Below are 15111 nucleotides of genomic sequence, written 5' to 3'. Positions count from 1 at the left end.
TTGATTAATGGACCATAAGGTTGCTTTTTTATGAGCCACCAGGGGAAGGAGAGATTGTCAACGAGTGGTTAGTGGGTTGCAAACTTGCAATTGCATGGGCCACAGAGTCTTCAGCTCTAGGATGAAAAATAAAATAAAAATAAAATAAAATAAAAAATAATAATAAAAATAAAATTTAAAAGAGAAGAAAAGTAGCCATAGGCTTGGGCAAAATTTTCCAAACAGTGAAAATTCTGAAAAATTTTAGCTGGACAGCACGCGTCCAAACTTATTTAGTTAGTTAAACTTTTTTTGAAAGTCGAGTTTGGCAAACTCAACTTTGGGCTGGATTACAGAGACAATAGTGACGTTTTTTTTAGTGGCGTTTTTAAAAACGCTGCTATAGCCACTAAAAAAACGCCACTATAGTGTGCGTTTTCCAGCCCAAAGTTGAGTTTGCCAAACTCGACTTTCAAAAACAGTCTAACTTACTAAATAACTTTGAAGTTTGAACACGTGCCACACACTTAATTTTTTCCAAAAAATAGTCTGTTGGGCAATTTTTTCCCATAGGCTTGACTTGAGGCCCACTTCCCACGGCCCACCCACGTTGTTAGCTTCAGATATGATTGTTTGTATTAAATTCAATTTCACAGGTCAGCTGGGGAAGGAGATAAAAAGAAAAGAATGATTTTTCGTTAAATTAATCATTAATCAATACAACTAAACAAAAAAACAACTAAATTCCCGACGGCAGAGACACGTGAGCAGCGGACAAAACCCCCAAAAGCCATAAACCCAAAAAGGCATAAAAGTTAATTAGTACATGATAAGGGTTAAATTTGATGTGAAAATGATAATGTGGGCATATTTGGTGTACAGCATGTGTTTCAGGTGGATATTACACTCATATGATTGTTTGCTGTGACTTAGGACATAACCTTGCTAAAAACATTTTTTAATAGTCAAGGATAACAGCTTTCTGGTTCTCTAAATGGTAGTGTTGTAACTTCATTTCCTCCTCTTTCAGTTTGATTTCAATAAAAACTCACCTTTCAGCACATAGCAAGGAAAATGTAATATCAGCCATCAAGTATGAGCTGGACCGCCGGGGCCAAGTTTTTTATGTTCCACCTCGTATCAAAGGTGATTTCTGACAAATCAGTTCTGATTTTTTTTTTTTTTGGTTACTAGATTCTTTTTTTTTTAACTATGACATTTCTTTGTTTATTTTTCATATCAATTCCTGGGCTGTAAAATTATTCTGTTCTATCATCTGGGTGCCTGGCAGAGTGGCAGTTGAATGTGTATATTATTGTTATGTTGTTACCATTATCAATCATATGCATATATCACTCTGTGTAGACCATTCAATACAGTGGGGAACTCTACCATACATGTGTTTACAGTCATTTGTTTTATTTATTAAATTATAGAAAGAGAGGCCACAAGCTAAAGAAGAAAAATTCTTTATATAAATTTTTATACTTAATAACAAACTTTGGAATCAATGGAATACATGGACATGAAGTCAAAAAGTTATTTCTCCAACAATACTTCTACATTTGCTATATGCTTTAGTTCAATATACAAGTTTTCTGACTATTAAGATCTAACAGGACTGGAAGAAGTGATGGAATTTCTCGAACAGTCATTTCCAACTGTTGAAATAGCTATTGCACATGGAAAGGTAGTCATATTTTTATAACATGTTGTATTTCAAGTGAGTTAGTAGGATATGAAAGTCAGGTTCCCAAGACAGAACTATATGTTATTAACAATTTATGTAGCACACTTTTGAGTTTTGAATTATGGAATAAAAAACAATTGAACTAGGCCTTAATCATCTGGAATATTTAGAAAATAATGTTTCACATTTAAAGGTTGTGTTCAAGTTTAATATTTAAGTGTAGACATTGCTAGGATCAAAGCTTGCTGACTTTTGTAATAACTTGCCATGGGCAGATATGAATAATCTGAAAGCAAGTTTAATAGCTTTTATGTCTGAATGCACCTTCAAACATTTTTATTTTTTCACATCAAGAGCTGCAACCAATCTTGGAACTTACCCAAGAATGTTCTTTATATTATTTTTTATTTACACTTGACGAGCAGCTTTATGAATGTGTGTGGAAAGCTGCAGCACAAGTCCATAAATAGTGCTTGTTGCCGAAGATCCTCGGGCAAATATTCAATAATTGTGTATCTTGTTTGTTATTGAGAAAGTTGTCATAGTTGCTCCTGTGGCTGTCTAACTTCAGAAATAATTAATTTTGACCATCACTAACTCTGGAATTTGAATACAGCATTGAAACTTTACACATTTGGGGATAATGTATGGCTCTGTATATGTTTTCAGCTAATCATGTCATACCAGTTTAGTGTGGCTAACTAGTGTTTTTTGCCTTTTTGGTTGTTCATGCACCATGCCATGTGCTCTTATTGCAGCAATACTCAAAGCAGCTTGAGGAAACCATGGAGAAATTTGCACTAGGTGAAATTAAAATTCTTATATGCACAAATATTGTGGAAAGTGGGCTTGACATTCAAAATGCAAACACCATCATAGTTCAGGAGGTTCAACAATTTGGCTTAGCACAGTTGTATCAGGTCCTGTTCTTTCTGCTTTCCTTGAATATTGTATATGTTTCTTGATATCAGAACATTTTAAGTGAGAACCTTTCAATCTTAAATGAAAAATTTTAGGGAATTTTTCCTCATAGTGCCAATATAATGTTCAGTGTGGCTATGAGCCTACAGACTTAATTCAGTATGTTTATTTATTTTTTAATTTTAAGAAGAATTCAGTATGTTTCTTAATAACTTGAAATTCTATACGAAAAAATATGACAGGTATAATAGTTTTCAAGACCCAAAAAAAAAAATTGGTATTTTCTTTTTGAAAAAGGAACCTATGTCTGTATGAATATTAATAGGGGTATGTGTGTGTATGAGGAAATCAAAGATACTCCTCTCTCATGGAATATTTAAATTTATATAGGACTTCTAGTGCTTGCTTGATTTGTCATTTATGTATTTCTGCAATGGTGTGCACTCACTAGAGAAGAGACTGACTTGCTTCTTTTTAATCATCTTTTCTATCTGCTAATACTGTCGTCAATTGTTTAATCCCCATAGTTGCGTGGAAGAGTAGGGCGGGCAGATAAGGAAGCTCATGCACATTTATTTTACCCAGATAAGTCACTACTGACTGATCAAGCACTGGTATGATTTTTGTTCTGAACCTGTACTTACACAATCCAGCTTTGTGGATTGTTCTTAATCTTTTTTCATGATTTTCTTCTTCTTCTAGGTGCATCAACCAGCTCCTAGTTTATAGTGTTGCCTGACTTGTAATTGCCTAAAGGTTCACTTTGTGCTTTTGCATTAGGAGAGGCTTGCTGCTCTAGAAGAATGCCATGAACTTGGCCAAGGCTTTCAACTTGCAGAGAGAGACATGGGTATTAGAGGTTTTGGCACCATCTTTGGCGAGCAACAGACCGGTGATGTTGGAAATGTAGGCATTGATCTCTTCTTTGAGATGCTCTTTGAGAGCTTGTCCAAGGTACCTCCAGTTTATGTTCCACTCTCATAGATGTTTTGACTTTACAAGAAGTATTCGGTTTGATGTGCTGTGTGAATAATAATAGCTTCTTGCTTCCACTTTGGTGTCTTTTAGTTGCTTTGCCATTTCCACTATGCTTTGCTCATCTAAATGTCTAAGTGATGGTATATCACAATGCTTTTCAACTTTATTAATGACAAGACAAGCCTGCTAGTTTTATAATTTTGTGTGGGTGCATGCATGGATATATGTGAACATGTATGCTGAAAAGAATGACTATTTTTGTTGGCTGGGCTTTCTAAGTATCTAGTACACTCAGCTCACTTGCTGTGCCTCTAATATAGGACTTATACTGTTTCCATTGATTCCCAGGTTGAAGAGCATCGTGTTATTTCAGTTCCTTACCAGTCTGTACGGGTAATCAAATCCATCTTCTTAACTCATAAAACTTTGTTTTGTAGCATAATAACAAAGGTTTTAGAAGTCGATTCTAATGAACTTTGGTTTCTGATTTAGATTAAAACATGAAACCGTATCTTAATGGGTCTTCAGGTCATCCCCAAAAATTTTGAAGTTGTGTTGAATGGCCACAGATAGTATGAAGTTCAATAACTTTTAAGATCTTCTGAAATATAACTGGTATTTCTTTTGTTTAAATATCTTTTCCCAGGAACTCTTACATTGGTCTTCTGTTTAAAAGAAGTTGAGTCCAAGCTCACCTGGGGGTGAGTTTAATTAGAAATATATTGAGATCAAATAATTCCTTAGTCTCCTCAGTGGATCGATCACTGAGGGTGACAGCCTGCACAATGACCTCTTGCTATTCTTCAAACAGTGCCCTATTCCTGTTTTTCAGAGAGCATATTTTCATTCTAAAGTTGCCTTGTTCTGGAAGAAGAGATTTTCTACAAGATAAAGTGAATTTTGTTTCCCCTTTATCCTCCATGATTAATAGGTAAGAACTATTATTGCAACATTAAATGATTACACAGGAAGGCCATTAAAACCATAGTCCCAGCAGATGACAGAGTAACAGCTTCATCCTTCACGATTAAAAGCACATGTAGCAGTAGGGTTGCGCCATCTGAAGTCATTTTTGTATTATATCTTCTTTCTTAGGATATCTATTTTGGTTGGTTTTGATTCACCTAAGTGAAATAATGGTTGCCTAAATATTCTAATTTAAACAGCCTAACTGTCCACAAGAAAGAAGAGCTATTTAGGTTTCATCATAAGCTCAATTTCTGTTATGGATTCATGAAAAATCAAACCTACTAGTCTCTAATGGGAATCGATGCATATTAAAGCTTTAGTTTCTAATACCTTTTGTATTTATTTATTCATGCCAGGTTGATCTAAATATAAACCCTCGTCTCCCTTCTGAGTACATAAATTATTTGGAGAACCCTATGGAAATAATTAATGAAGCTGAGAAAGCTGCTGAGAAAGAAATCTGGAGTTCGATGCAATTTACAGAAAATCTGCGTCGCCAATATGGAAAAGTGCCTTACTCCATGGAGCTTCTATTGAAGAAGCTTTATGTGAGGAGGATGGCAGCAGATCTAGGGATAAAAAGAATCTATGCTTCAGGAAAGATGGTCGGTATGAAAACAAACATGACTAAACTGGTTTTAGGGCTGATTACAGAGTCAATGGTGTCTGAGGTTCACCGAAATTCTTTGGTTCTAGAGGATGACTTAATTAAGGTAATTTATGTTACTTCTTTTGGTTTTTGGCTTTGTGATGTGTGGTTTTACACTTTTACTGTTAATACTCTTGCCTTTTCCATGCAGTTAATCCCCAATCAAGGATAATTCCCAATGTCACTAATCCTATTGTTTTGGACACTAAAGAAATGAAGAAACCATCACTTTATATTTTGAAGGATCTTATTTGGTATAACTGCAATAAATTTTTTTTTTGGGGGGTTCTATAAAAGAGTTGAGAGTCTAAAATAGAAGCCAATGTTGCATTTTTTACCGACATCTTTAGTCTATGATGATAAATTTTATTCAATTGCCCAGTTAGAGGAAGGATTTGATGATTAAAAAAAAAAGTTTGCATTCAGATGTTATCATCTTGTTGTATGGTTAACTTTGCAATCCCATAATTAATTATTGTTCAACTTTCCTCCATGCATCTAATGTGTTGGTGACATGAGGCTCCTTACTCTTCCCATCCTTCTTGCTAGTATTGGTTTTGACATGCATGAAGTTGACAGAGTCCATCTGTATTGCTATGCATCACTACTACTAATGCTAAAATTTTACATCTGAAGTGCTCTTTGCATTTGACAAGTTAGTTCTACAATCTGTTTCTTTTTGAAATCTTTTCCTTTGTGCAGGCAGAACTACTTTTAGAGCTACCAAGAGAGCAACTGCTAAATTGAATTTTTCAATGCTTGGCTGAACTTCATGCTTCGCTACCAGCCCAAATAAAATACTAGTTTTTTTTTCCTAGGGAAGAAAAACATACAATTTTTGACTTGCTGAAGTCTTTGAAACTTCGCGGAATGGGTGCATCACGGTTAGATATATGCATTGGATGGGATCACGGAAAAGGAAGTTGAGAATCTGTCCATCTTTGATGACCCTGGATTGCGACCTAGTGTTGCAATTTAGTAGTGCCCTTGCATAAATCACATAAAAGGTGTACGAAGTCAGGACTAATTAATGCAAAACCAATATAATACTTTAAATTATAAACACATTCCTTCTACCGCAGCCAGAACAGAACTAAGAAGTGTTCTAAGTCAAAGGTGATTCTTCTATGTCAAATGAAGGTAAATGAGCAGACTCTTCAGTTTTTTTCCCCCAATAATTAGTGCTTTTGACTGGCTTACATTGAATTTGCAGGACTCAAGTCTGAATATCTGAGGATGGGACTCTATCTGATCTGCTTTAAATTTTTACTTCAAAGGGAACAACTTCACTCTGAAAAGAATGTAGATAGGCTAGAAGTTTAATACATCCTGGACTCTGTAAGATGTAGGCATATAGCCTTTCACATTGAAAGAAGCATATGTATTTATGCTCCCTTTTTGTCATGATTTTAATGTATAGAAGCTTTGTTCTGGATTATCTATGATGTATTGGATTAATAAAACTTGGATACATGTAATCTGGAAAATAATAAGGTATATGATAATCTCAATGGTGTAATTCATTGTTGTACAGTTGTAGTTGATTTTTTCCTTTTAATAAATTACAATATGCGCCCATAAAAATTAGTGGACATTTGAATATGCCCCCTCGTTCAAAAATTTGGATTTGGACACTGAATGTTATTTGGCATTTTGAAATAAACCATTTTGTCCATATTCAATGATATGTATCCAATAAGTGCCAGATGTATTATTTATAAATGGTCTAATAAAAATATACCAAATAAGTTGGATTAAGGAGACTCCTTGTATTGAAGAACAAGCTAGTCATAATAAACTGCATTGTACTCCTATACACACATAGGAGTGCTATGCTTTCTTTCTTTCTTTCTTTCTTTCTTTTTATTTTTTATTTTATTTTTTTAATAATTCGATAGTGATAATGAAAGAGGGGGAATTTGAAATTTTTTTTTTTTTTTTTGATAAGCTGCAATTGTATTAAATTAAGATGGAAAAGCAGGACAATTTGCACTACAAGCTAATTTTAGGGGAGGGGGCAGATTGTCATAACTGAAACAAAAAGAACAAGAAGAAGATAAAGCATGCTTTGCAGCAATATGTTCTGGAACATTACAAAGTCTCAATTTTTTTTTTTTGAACCTTGAATGTCTCAATTGAAACACTAAAAAGTGTTAACCAGTTATGCTAAAAAGTTCTTGGCGTACTATGCTTTCTAATAAGTGCTTTTTAATGAAGATGATTTTAGTTATAACACAAAAATTAATAATGTAGGGAATCAATTTGTAAAGATCCCAAACTCGTATTGGATTCTAACGCTAAAGGCCCAAACAATAAATTTGTAGAGCGTGGATATAAAAGAACTAGATTAACTTCAAAAGAAAAACGATTAAACTTAACGTTTTTAGATGGATTAATACAGATATTACGATCAATTTATCCTTGAGACAAGCTAAGTTCTTTTTTCGTAAGATTTTCTTCTAAGCATCAATTGTTCAGAAGTTCCGATCTCTTCTCTCAATGCATTCTTCTATGTTATATACTGCCCTCTTGGTGTCATCTTCACCACACACGTGTAGGTTGGATTTTGGGGATCCCTTCCTATCCCATCCAACACTTCCTGGAACCTTCAACCAACAACTGTAAGGCTGCTTCATCACTGTTCAGGCATCACCTCCACATTAATGCGGCCAAAGAGTTGGTTGAGAGACAATTAATGCAGAGGCAGCAGTTGTCAAAGATATTTGTTTATCTTTTCTTTCTTACCCTTGGTCCCATGTCCCACCCTTAGTGGTAATGTAGCTCTGAAGTGTGTTTGTAACAATATGGCGTTCAGGTCATCTTCGGACATATATTGCCAAGAAGGATTTTGTCCTCGGACGAATACTGGACCCATCTCATGTGATATCTACTCCTCTTTTCATTTGGTTCCCCTTATAACCTTATATGGGCTTCCTCGGATGGTTTAACGTCCTCGGATGGGCCACAGGCCCAGTTAACACAGTTTTAATAATTATTGATTAATCGGCCCCCACAATAGCCCCTCAAAATCTTGCTTTTCGACTCCTCGGGAGAAAAGACTGATTTGGATGTCATAAGCCCATATCCTTTTACGTTTTGGGCATGCTCCTAACGCTTCAGTGTCCCGAGTGCAGCAGCATTAAATTTTGACGACTCCCATGTCCCCCACGTTTAATGGTAAGATGTAAATCGAACGGTAGGGGGTCTGTCTCGTTTTGCGAGTGGGAACTTTCCCACTCATAACTTCTGCATGACTATAAAGGAATTTTCAAATCAATTCTCTCTCTTACCTTCAGCGATCACACAATTCTAGAGCTCATACACTGAACCTGTCTTTCTCCTTTTTCGTCGTTTTCCTAGGCATCTACAAATACTAAAATCTTGTCCGAGGACCCTCTTTCAAACCTGTAAGTCTTCTTAAAACCTTTACAGCTTTCATCTTAAACTCGTTAATTTCTCTACGAAACCCTTTAGGAAAATGGGGAAAGAGGGTAAGTTTCGATGTCTGGTTGAGTCCGAGGAGGGTATGAGGAGTTTCCGCACTAAGTATAGGATCCCTTCAACAGTGGGTGTGAGGTATGCAGCCCAGGAGGAATGGGCTGGTGCTAGAAGAACAGGGGAAGTGGTTATTCCCATGATTGCCTTCATAAAAGGTGGGATGACCATCCCCATGGGTACTATTACTAGGAACTACCTTAGATTCTTTAGGTTATCCCCAACTCAGTGTGCCCCAAACATGTTTAGGGTCCTGGGAAGTATAGAAGCTTTGAATGAGAGAATGGACCTAAACCTGACCCATCATAACGTGAATTAGGTGTACAACCTCCACCATTTGAAGGGGCAGGGATACTATCTCAAGTCGAGGTATCCCGCGGTGAGGCTAATTCAATGCCTTCCCACTTCAAACAAGAACTTAAACGAGGATTTCCTTATCTTTTCTAAGGAATGGCATGATGGTCTGCCATGCCCCATGAAGGAAGGAGAACCAAGTGGGAATGCAGTCATAGATTCATAACGTTCGGTTTATACATACATATTTCCCCCCCCCCTTTTTTTTTTTTTTTGAGTCTCAGTATTCTTATCCCTAATGACGCTTCATTTCAATTCAATGATTCTGCAGATAGACGTTCTACCAAGCCCAAACTTAGTTTAGTCAACAAAGCAAGTTTAGACATGGTATTGAAAGCCGAGATATACGTGAACAAAGCTGACAGCCAACTCCGGGCAGCCCATTTAATCCTCGGATACACCCCCCTCTCATTTGCTTTCCAAGCGCCGAAGTGTGTGATCAGAGCCCACGATCCTCGACTTCACCATATTAGCGTTGCCTACAAGGGGTTCATCGTTCCAGAAGGTGTTCCACTTCCTAAGGACACCTCCCGCACTAGGCCCCTTTTTGTGGCCGCTATCTCAACAGGAGCCTCTTCATCCCAGCTTGCCCTCAGGGAAGAGGAAGTAGAAGAGAAAGAGGAAGAAGAAGAAGAAGAAGTTGTAGAACTCTCAAACTCTTCGGACGATTTTGGGATTTTTAATCAACCTATACAATCCGAGCAAGATCTTGACGAGATGGGAATACAAAGGAAGCCCCAAAAAAGTCTAATGGAGCTGATAGAAAATCAGCCTGGGAAGAGTGCGCCAGGAAAATCAATGCAATCCCAGATTCCTCCTTTTCCCACCAGGTTTCCTTCTCCTGCTCCTCATCAACCTTCTCATCAACCTCCCCAGCCAGTCAGAGCTGATGCTACCAAATTGAAAAGGCATAGGGAGCAGAAAAGGAAAGAGGTGGTAGATACAGGAAAGTCTCGTCCGACCCGCGAGAAAGATGCCCAACGAGCTGCAAAGTAGCAGAAGATCAGCCATACTTTTCAGCAAGGCCAGGAGAGGCCTGACACTCAACCTCCTGAGCCTCAAGCCTAGCTGCCAACACCTATGCATGGTGGGGAGCCCCTACGAGATGATGCATCTATTAGGGACTTCAACGGTGGCATTGGGTGTCACATAGCCTTGGCTATAGAGGAGGCTTTGTTACTCCCAAAGGACATGGCCGAAATAAAAAATGTAAGGAAGAATGAACTCATCCTCAATAATAAAAAATATTTAGGAATGGTATAGTGCTAACTCTCTTCTTTTTCCTTTTGTGATCATTACTCACTGATGTGTACTCTTTATTGACTACAGTGTTAATTTCTTCCTTTTAGGTTATCCAAAATACTTTTAGGCTGGATGGGATGCTCAATAACTGCTATAATCAGCTAGAAGATGAAAGGAAAAGACGATCGTCGGTCGTACAAACTTTAACAATTTCCGAGCAAGACTTGGCGAAAACAAAGAAAAAATTAGTCATTGAGGAGCAAGCTCGCAAAAGCGCTAACTCGGCCTTAGAAGGCTTCCAAAAGCAAGCTGAGGACCAGAGAAAGCGTTTGCGCGAAGTAAATGAGGAATTGAAGGCTGCCCGAGAGCAAGTGGCAGTTCTTAAAAAGCACTTGGAGGAAACCCAAAAATTAAGGGAGCAAGCTGAAAAATCCAAGGAGGAAGCCGAGAAGGCAAAGGCTAAGGCCGAATAGGCAACGAATGAGGCCAAGCAGAAAGGCTACGAGATCGGGGTGGCTGAGACGAAGGAAACCCTAAGGGCAAAGGTGTCAATGGTGTGCTGCATTTACTGCGCCCAAACTTGGAATGAAGCCCTTAACCAAGCTGGGGTTGAGGCTTCATCCGAGTTAAAGAAGGCAGAGAATGTGTTCTACCCTACAGCAATCCGCACCTCGGCTCCTCCATCCAATCAAGCTGAAGACACTCCCTCAACCACTAATCCTAATCAGGAGGTTTTGCCTCAAAATCTTCCTCCTCTTGGCCAACTAGAACCAGCTGAAGAAACTAATGCCCCTCCAGAAGCCTCCTTGGACAAGACTGTAGCAGCTTCTGAGGCAGAGGTAGCCTCTCAAGGCTTTCAACAGGATTTGGCTTCCACAGTCATGCCAGCTGAAGGAGCTACTAAGGACAAAGAGGGAGTCACTACCTCGGAGGCAAATAAATTAGCCAACCAAATTAAGTTGAAAAAATAGGACTTATTTTATAATTTGATTAGGACTTTTGTAAGGATTTTATGTCTATTTGCTTATTGTTGTTGCCATTTTATCTCATTTTTGTAATTGTTTGCTCTGTTATCTTAGCTTGAATGGATTCATCTTGACTGTCTTTTGTTTGCAAGAAAAAAAATAACTTATACACACTAATCGTTGGCGGTTAAAATGGGGGATAAACATTAATACTATGAGATCTCAGGGAGACATTTTGGATACATATACACTCCTAATAAATTGAAACTTAAGGGAATGTTCAAAAGTTGGATAAAGTTGGGTCTAAAGTACTTCAATAGGTAATTAAAAATCCTGTGATCTTAGGACGATATTTGAGAATTTTTTATTCTGGAATGCATAAGCCCAAGTGGCCCTAGCATTTTAATAGCAAGAGGCTGTATTAGTTTCTAAGGAACCCACTTAGTGACCCAATAGATTTCACAGGGTATTAATTTCCACTAAGTTTGTGGTCCGAGGACCTGACATAACTTAGTTTCTATTTAACACTTCACTAGATGTCATAAGGTATTAATTTCCACTAAGCTTGTGGTCTGAGGACCTGACATAACTTAGTTTCTGTTTAATACTTCACAAAATGCCATAAGGTATTAATTTCCACTAAGCTTGTGGTCCGAGGAATTGTCATAACTTAGTTTCTGTTTAATACTTCACAAGATGTCATAGGGTATTAATTTCCACTAAACTTGTGGTCCGAGAACCTAACATAACTTAGTTTCTGTTTAATACTTCACAAGATGTCATAGGGTATTAATTTCTACTAAGCTTGTGGTCCGAGAACCTGACATAACTTAGTTTCTCTTTAATACTTCAATAAAATGCCATTAGATGTGGAAACGCAAGATGCATGATCAGCATAAATTAAAGGAAACCCAAACTAGACTACTTTTATTAATAATAATACCTCTTGAGATTATTTACATTTCAAGGATGGAGTACAGCTTTTTCATCTAGGTCTTCCAAATGATAGGCTCCTATTCCGGCTACTGAATTAATCCGATAAGGCCCTTCCCAATTAGGCCCTAATTTTCCCCAAGTTGGATTCTTAGTGGTTCCCAGAACTTTCCTCAACACCAGATCTCTCACCGCTAACGGTCTCAGCTTCACATTAGTATCATAGCCTTACTTGAGTTTATGCTAGTAGTAAGCCAATTGGACCATTGCATTCTCCCTTCGCTCTTCGATCAAGTCTAAACTTTTTCCCAACAACCCATCATTACTGTTCGAGGAAAATGTACTAGTCCTTAACGTTGGGAATCCAGTTTCCAGAGGGATGACGGCCTCGGCTCCATAGGTCATGGAAAAAGGAGTCTCTCCTGTTGATTGTCGAGGCGTTGTTCGATAGGTCCATAGAACATGTGGCAATTCCTCCACCCATTTTCCTTTTGCATCATCCAGTCTCTTCTTAAGTCCATTGACTATTACTTTGTTAACAGTTTCAGCTTGCCCATTCCCTTGAGGATAGGCCGGAGTGGAATATCTATTCTTTATACCTAAGTCTGAACAGTATTGCCTGAAAGCCTTACTATCAATTTGGAGGCCATTATCCGAGACAAAAGTGCGCGAAGTTCCAAATCACGTAACAATATTCTTCCAGATAAACCTCTTAACATCTATGTCTCTGATGTTAGCTAAAGGTTCAGCTTCGACCCATTTAGTAAAATAATCTGTGCCGACCAGCAGATACTTTTTTGTTTCCTAAGGCTTTAGGAAAAGGGTCGACGATATCTAGCCCCCATTGAGCAAAAGGTCAAGGGCTGGACAGAGGGTTAAGAATTCCTCCAGGCTGGTGGATGTTTGGAGTGAACCTTTGACACTAGTCACATTTTCTAACATACTCCTGCGCTTCCTTCTGCATATTTGGCCACCAATATCCTTGAGTAATGGCCCGGTATGATAGGGACCTTCCCCCTGTATGACTTCCACAAATGCCTTCATGCAGCTCTTCTAGGAATGACTCTGATATCTTGGGATGTATACAAAGTAGGTACGGCCCAAAAAATGACCGTTTGTATAACTTTTTGTCCTCGGATAACCAAAACTGAGGAGCTTTCCTCCATATTTTCTCAGCTTCTATTTTCTCTTCGAGCAAGATGTCACTTTCGAGGAACTTCAATATGGGATCTATCCAACTCAGCGCTAGATTGACTTGATGAACCTGGCGTACGTCCTTTCCTGGTGGGGTGGGGGTATACAAATCTTCGACGATTATCACCCGAGGAAAACTCCGTGTTGAAGAGGTGGCAAGGGTTGCCAGGGAATCGGCATGGGTATTTTCACCTTGGGGGACATGCGACAAGTCAAAAGATTCAAATTTCGTTTGCATACGCCTAACTTGACTCAAATATCCCTGCATTCTTGGAACTCGGGCTTCCAGTTCTCCTTTCACTTGGCCGACTACCAATCTTGAATCCGAGAATAATTCTGCTACCTTTCCACCCATTTTCTGGACCATACTCATTTCCATCAACAAAGTTTCATATTCTGATTCGTTGTTAGTAGCCGAGAATCCTAACCTTAAGGACTTCTCAATGACGATCTCTTCAGGGGATATCAGAACTAGCCCCAATCCTGCCCCCCGTTGGTTTGTTGCTCCATCCACATATACTCTCCAGAAGGAACAGCCTTGTGTGGAGATCAGACCAACCGACTTTTCATCCATGTCACTTTGCTTCATGTTGGCTTCTTCTGGACACTCAGCGAACTCAGCTACCAAATCGGCAAGGACTTGGCCTTTCACAGAGGTGCGAGGCATATACTTGATGTCGAAAGCACCTAGGATTGTACCCTACTTAGCAATTCTCCCAGTATAATCTGCACTTCTAAGTATGGACTTGAGAGGTAACTGAGTTAAAACAACCATAGTATGGGCCTGAAAGTAATGTGGAAATTTGCGTGTTGCATGGACCACTGCCAAGATGGCCTTTTCCAATGATAAGTATCTCACCTCGGCTTCATGAAGGGACTTACTTACGTAATAAACTGGTCTTTGGACGCCACTATCCTCTCGTATTAAGACAAAACTAACTGTATGAGGGGCAACTACCAGATAAGCAAACAGGACCTCATCCACCTCAGGACTAGACATAATAGGCGGCCTGGACAGGTACTCCTTCAACTACTGAAACGCTACAGCACACTCCTCGGTCCATTCAAATCCTTTCCACTTATGCAGTAAAAGGAAAAAGGGTCGACACCTCTCAACCGACCTGGAGATAAATCGGTTCAAAGCAACAGTCATTCCAGTCAGTTTCTGCACCTTTTTCGGATTTCGAGGTGCTTGTAAATCGTTGATGACCTTAATCTAATCTGGGTTCACTTCAATTCCTCTATAAGTCACCATATATCCCAAGAACCTCCCGGAGCCTATACCAAAGGAGCACTTTGAAGCATTCAGGCTTTCTCAGTATTCCAAAGATGTTCATAAGATCTTCCACATGCTTGGACACTACTTTACTCTTCATTACCATGTCATCGATATAGACTTCAATGTTTCTGCCCAGTTGTGGTTCGAACATTTTAGTCATCATCCGTTGATAGGTAGATCCTGCATTTTTCAAACCAAAGGGCATCACTTTATAATGATAGTTTCCAATAAGGGTGACAAAAGCCGTCTTCTCTTGATCATCCAATGCTAGTAATATTTGGTGATATCCTTGAAAGGCATCCAAAAAACTCATCCGAGGATGACCAACGGTTGCATCCACCAACTGATCTATCTTCGGCATGGGAAAAGGATCCGTGGGACAAGCCTTATTGAGGTCCGTGAAGTCCACGCATACTCGTCACTTTCCTGTCTTCTTCTTTACCACCACCGTATTGGCTAACCA

At 38.6% G+C, this 15111-nt stretch overlaps 1 protein-coding gene across 3 annotated transcripts; it reads left to right on the top strand.

The window, feature by feature from the left end:
- The first annotated feature begins 891 nt into the window (after window positions 1-891).
- Window positions 892-6674, top strand: LOC115976318 (ATP-dependent DNA helicase At3g02060, chloroplastic-like). 3 transcript variants are annotated; one of them, XR_004088291.1, is made up of 9 exons: window positions 892-1125; window positions 1599-1669; window positions 2428-2589; window positions 3118-3204; window positions 3371-3544; window positions 3917-3961; window positions 4894-5250; window positions 5889-6326; window positions 6400-6674. XR_004088291.1 is itself a non-coding variant. In XM_031097521.1 (8 exons), exons 2-8 carry the CDS (start codon window positions 1613-1615, stop codon window positions 5931-5933), a joined length of 927 nt encoding a protein of 308 aa, XP_030953381.1. In that variant the 5' UTR covers window positions 892-1125; window positions 1599-1612; the 3' UTR covers window positions 5934-6674. The 3 variants fall into 3 exon arrangements, 2 of the variants coding, with proteins under 2 accessions (XP_030953381.1, XP_030953382.1); XM_031097521.1 differs by having other exon boundaries at window positions 5889-6674; XM_031097522.1 differs by lacking the exon at window positions 3917-3961 and having other exon boundaries at window positions 893-1125; window positions 5889-6674.
- The last annotated feature ends 8437 nt before the right edge of the window (window positions 6675-15111 follow it).

The sequence above is a fragment of the Quercus lobata genome, chromosome 2 (assembly GCF_001633185.2).
Source record: "Quercus lobata isolate SW786 chromosome 2, ValleyOak3.0 Primary Assembly, whole genome shotgun sequence".
Classification (NCBI taxonomy): domain Eukaryota; kingdom Viridiplantae; phylum Streptophyta; class Magnoliopsida; order Fagales; family Fagaceae; genus Quercus; species Quercus lobata.
The sequence above is the reverse complement of the archived record's forward strand: the minus strand, read 5'-3'. Positions and strand labels throughout refer to the sequence as shown.

Bases quoted from the DNA above. Each gene is read 5' to 3' on its own strand.
- LOC115976318 (XM_031097521.1), top strand. From the start codon at position 1,613: ATGGAATTTCTCGAACAGTCATTTCCAACTGTTGAAATAGCTATTGCA. The intron at 1,670-2,427 runs GTAGTCATATTT...CTCTTATTGCAG, and splicing joins TAGCTATTGCACATGGAAAG to CAATACTCAAAGCAGCTTGA. The intron at 3,545-3,916 runs GTACCTCCAGTT...ATTGATTCCCAG, and splicing joins TCTTTGAGAGCTTGTCCAAG to GTTGAAGAGCATCGTGTTAT.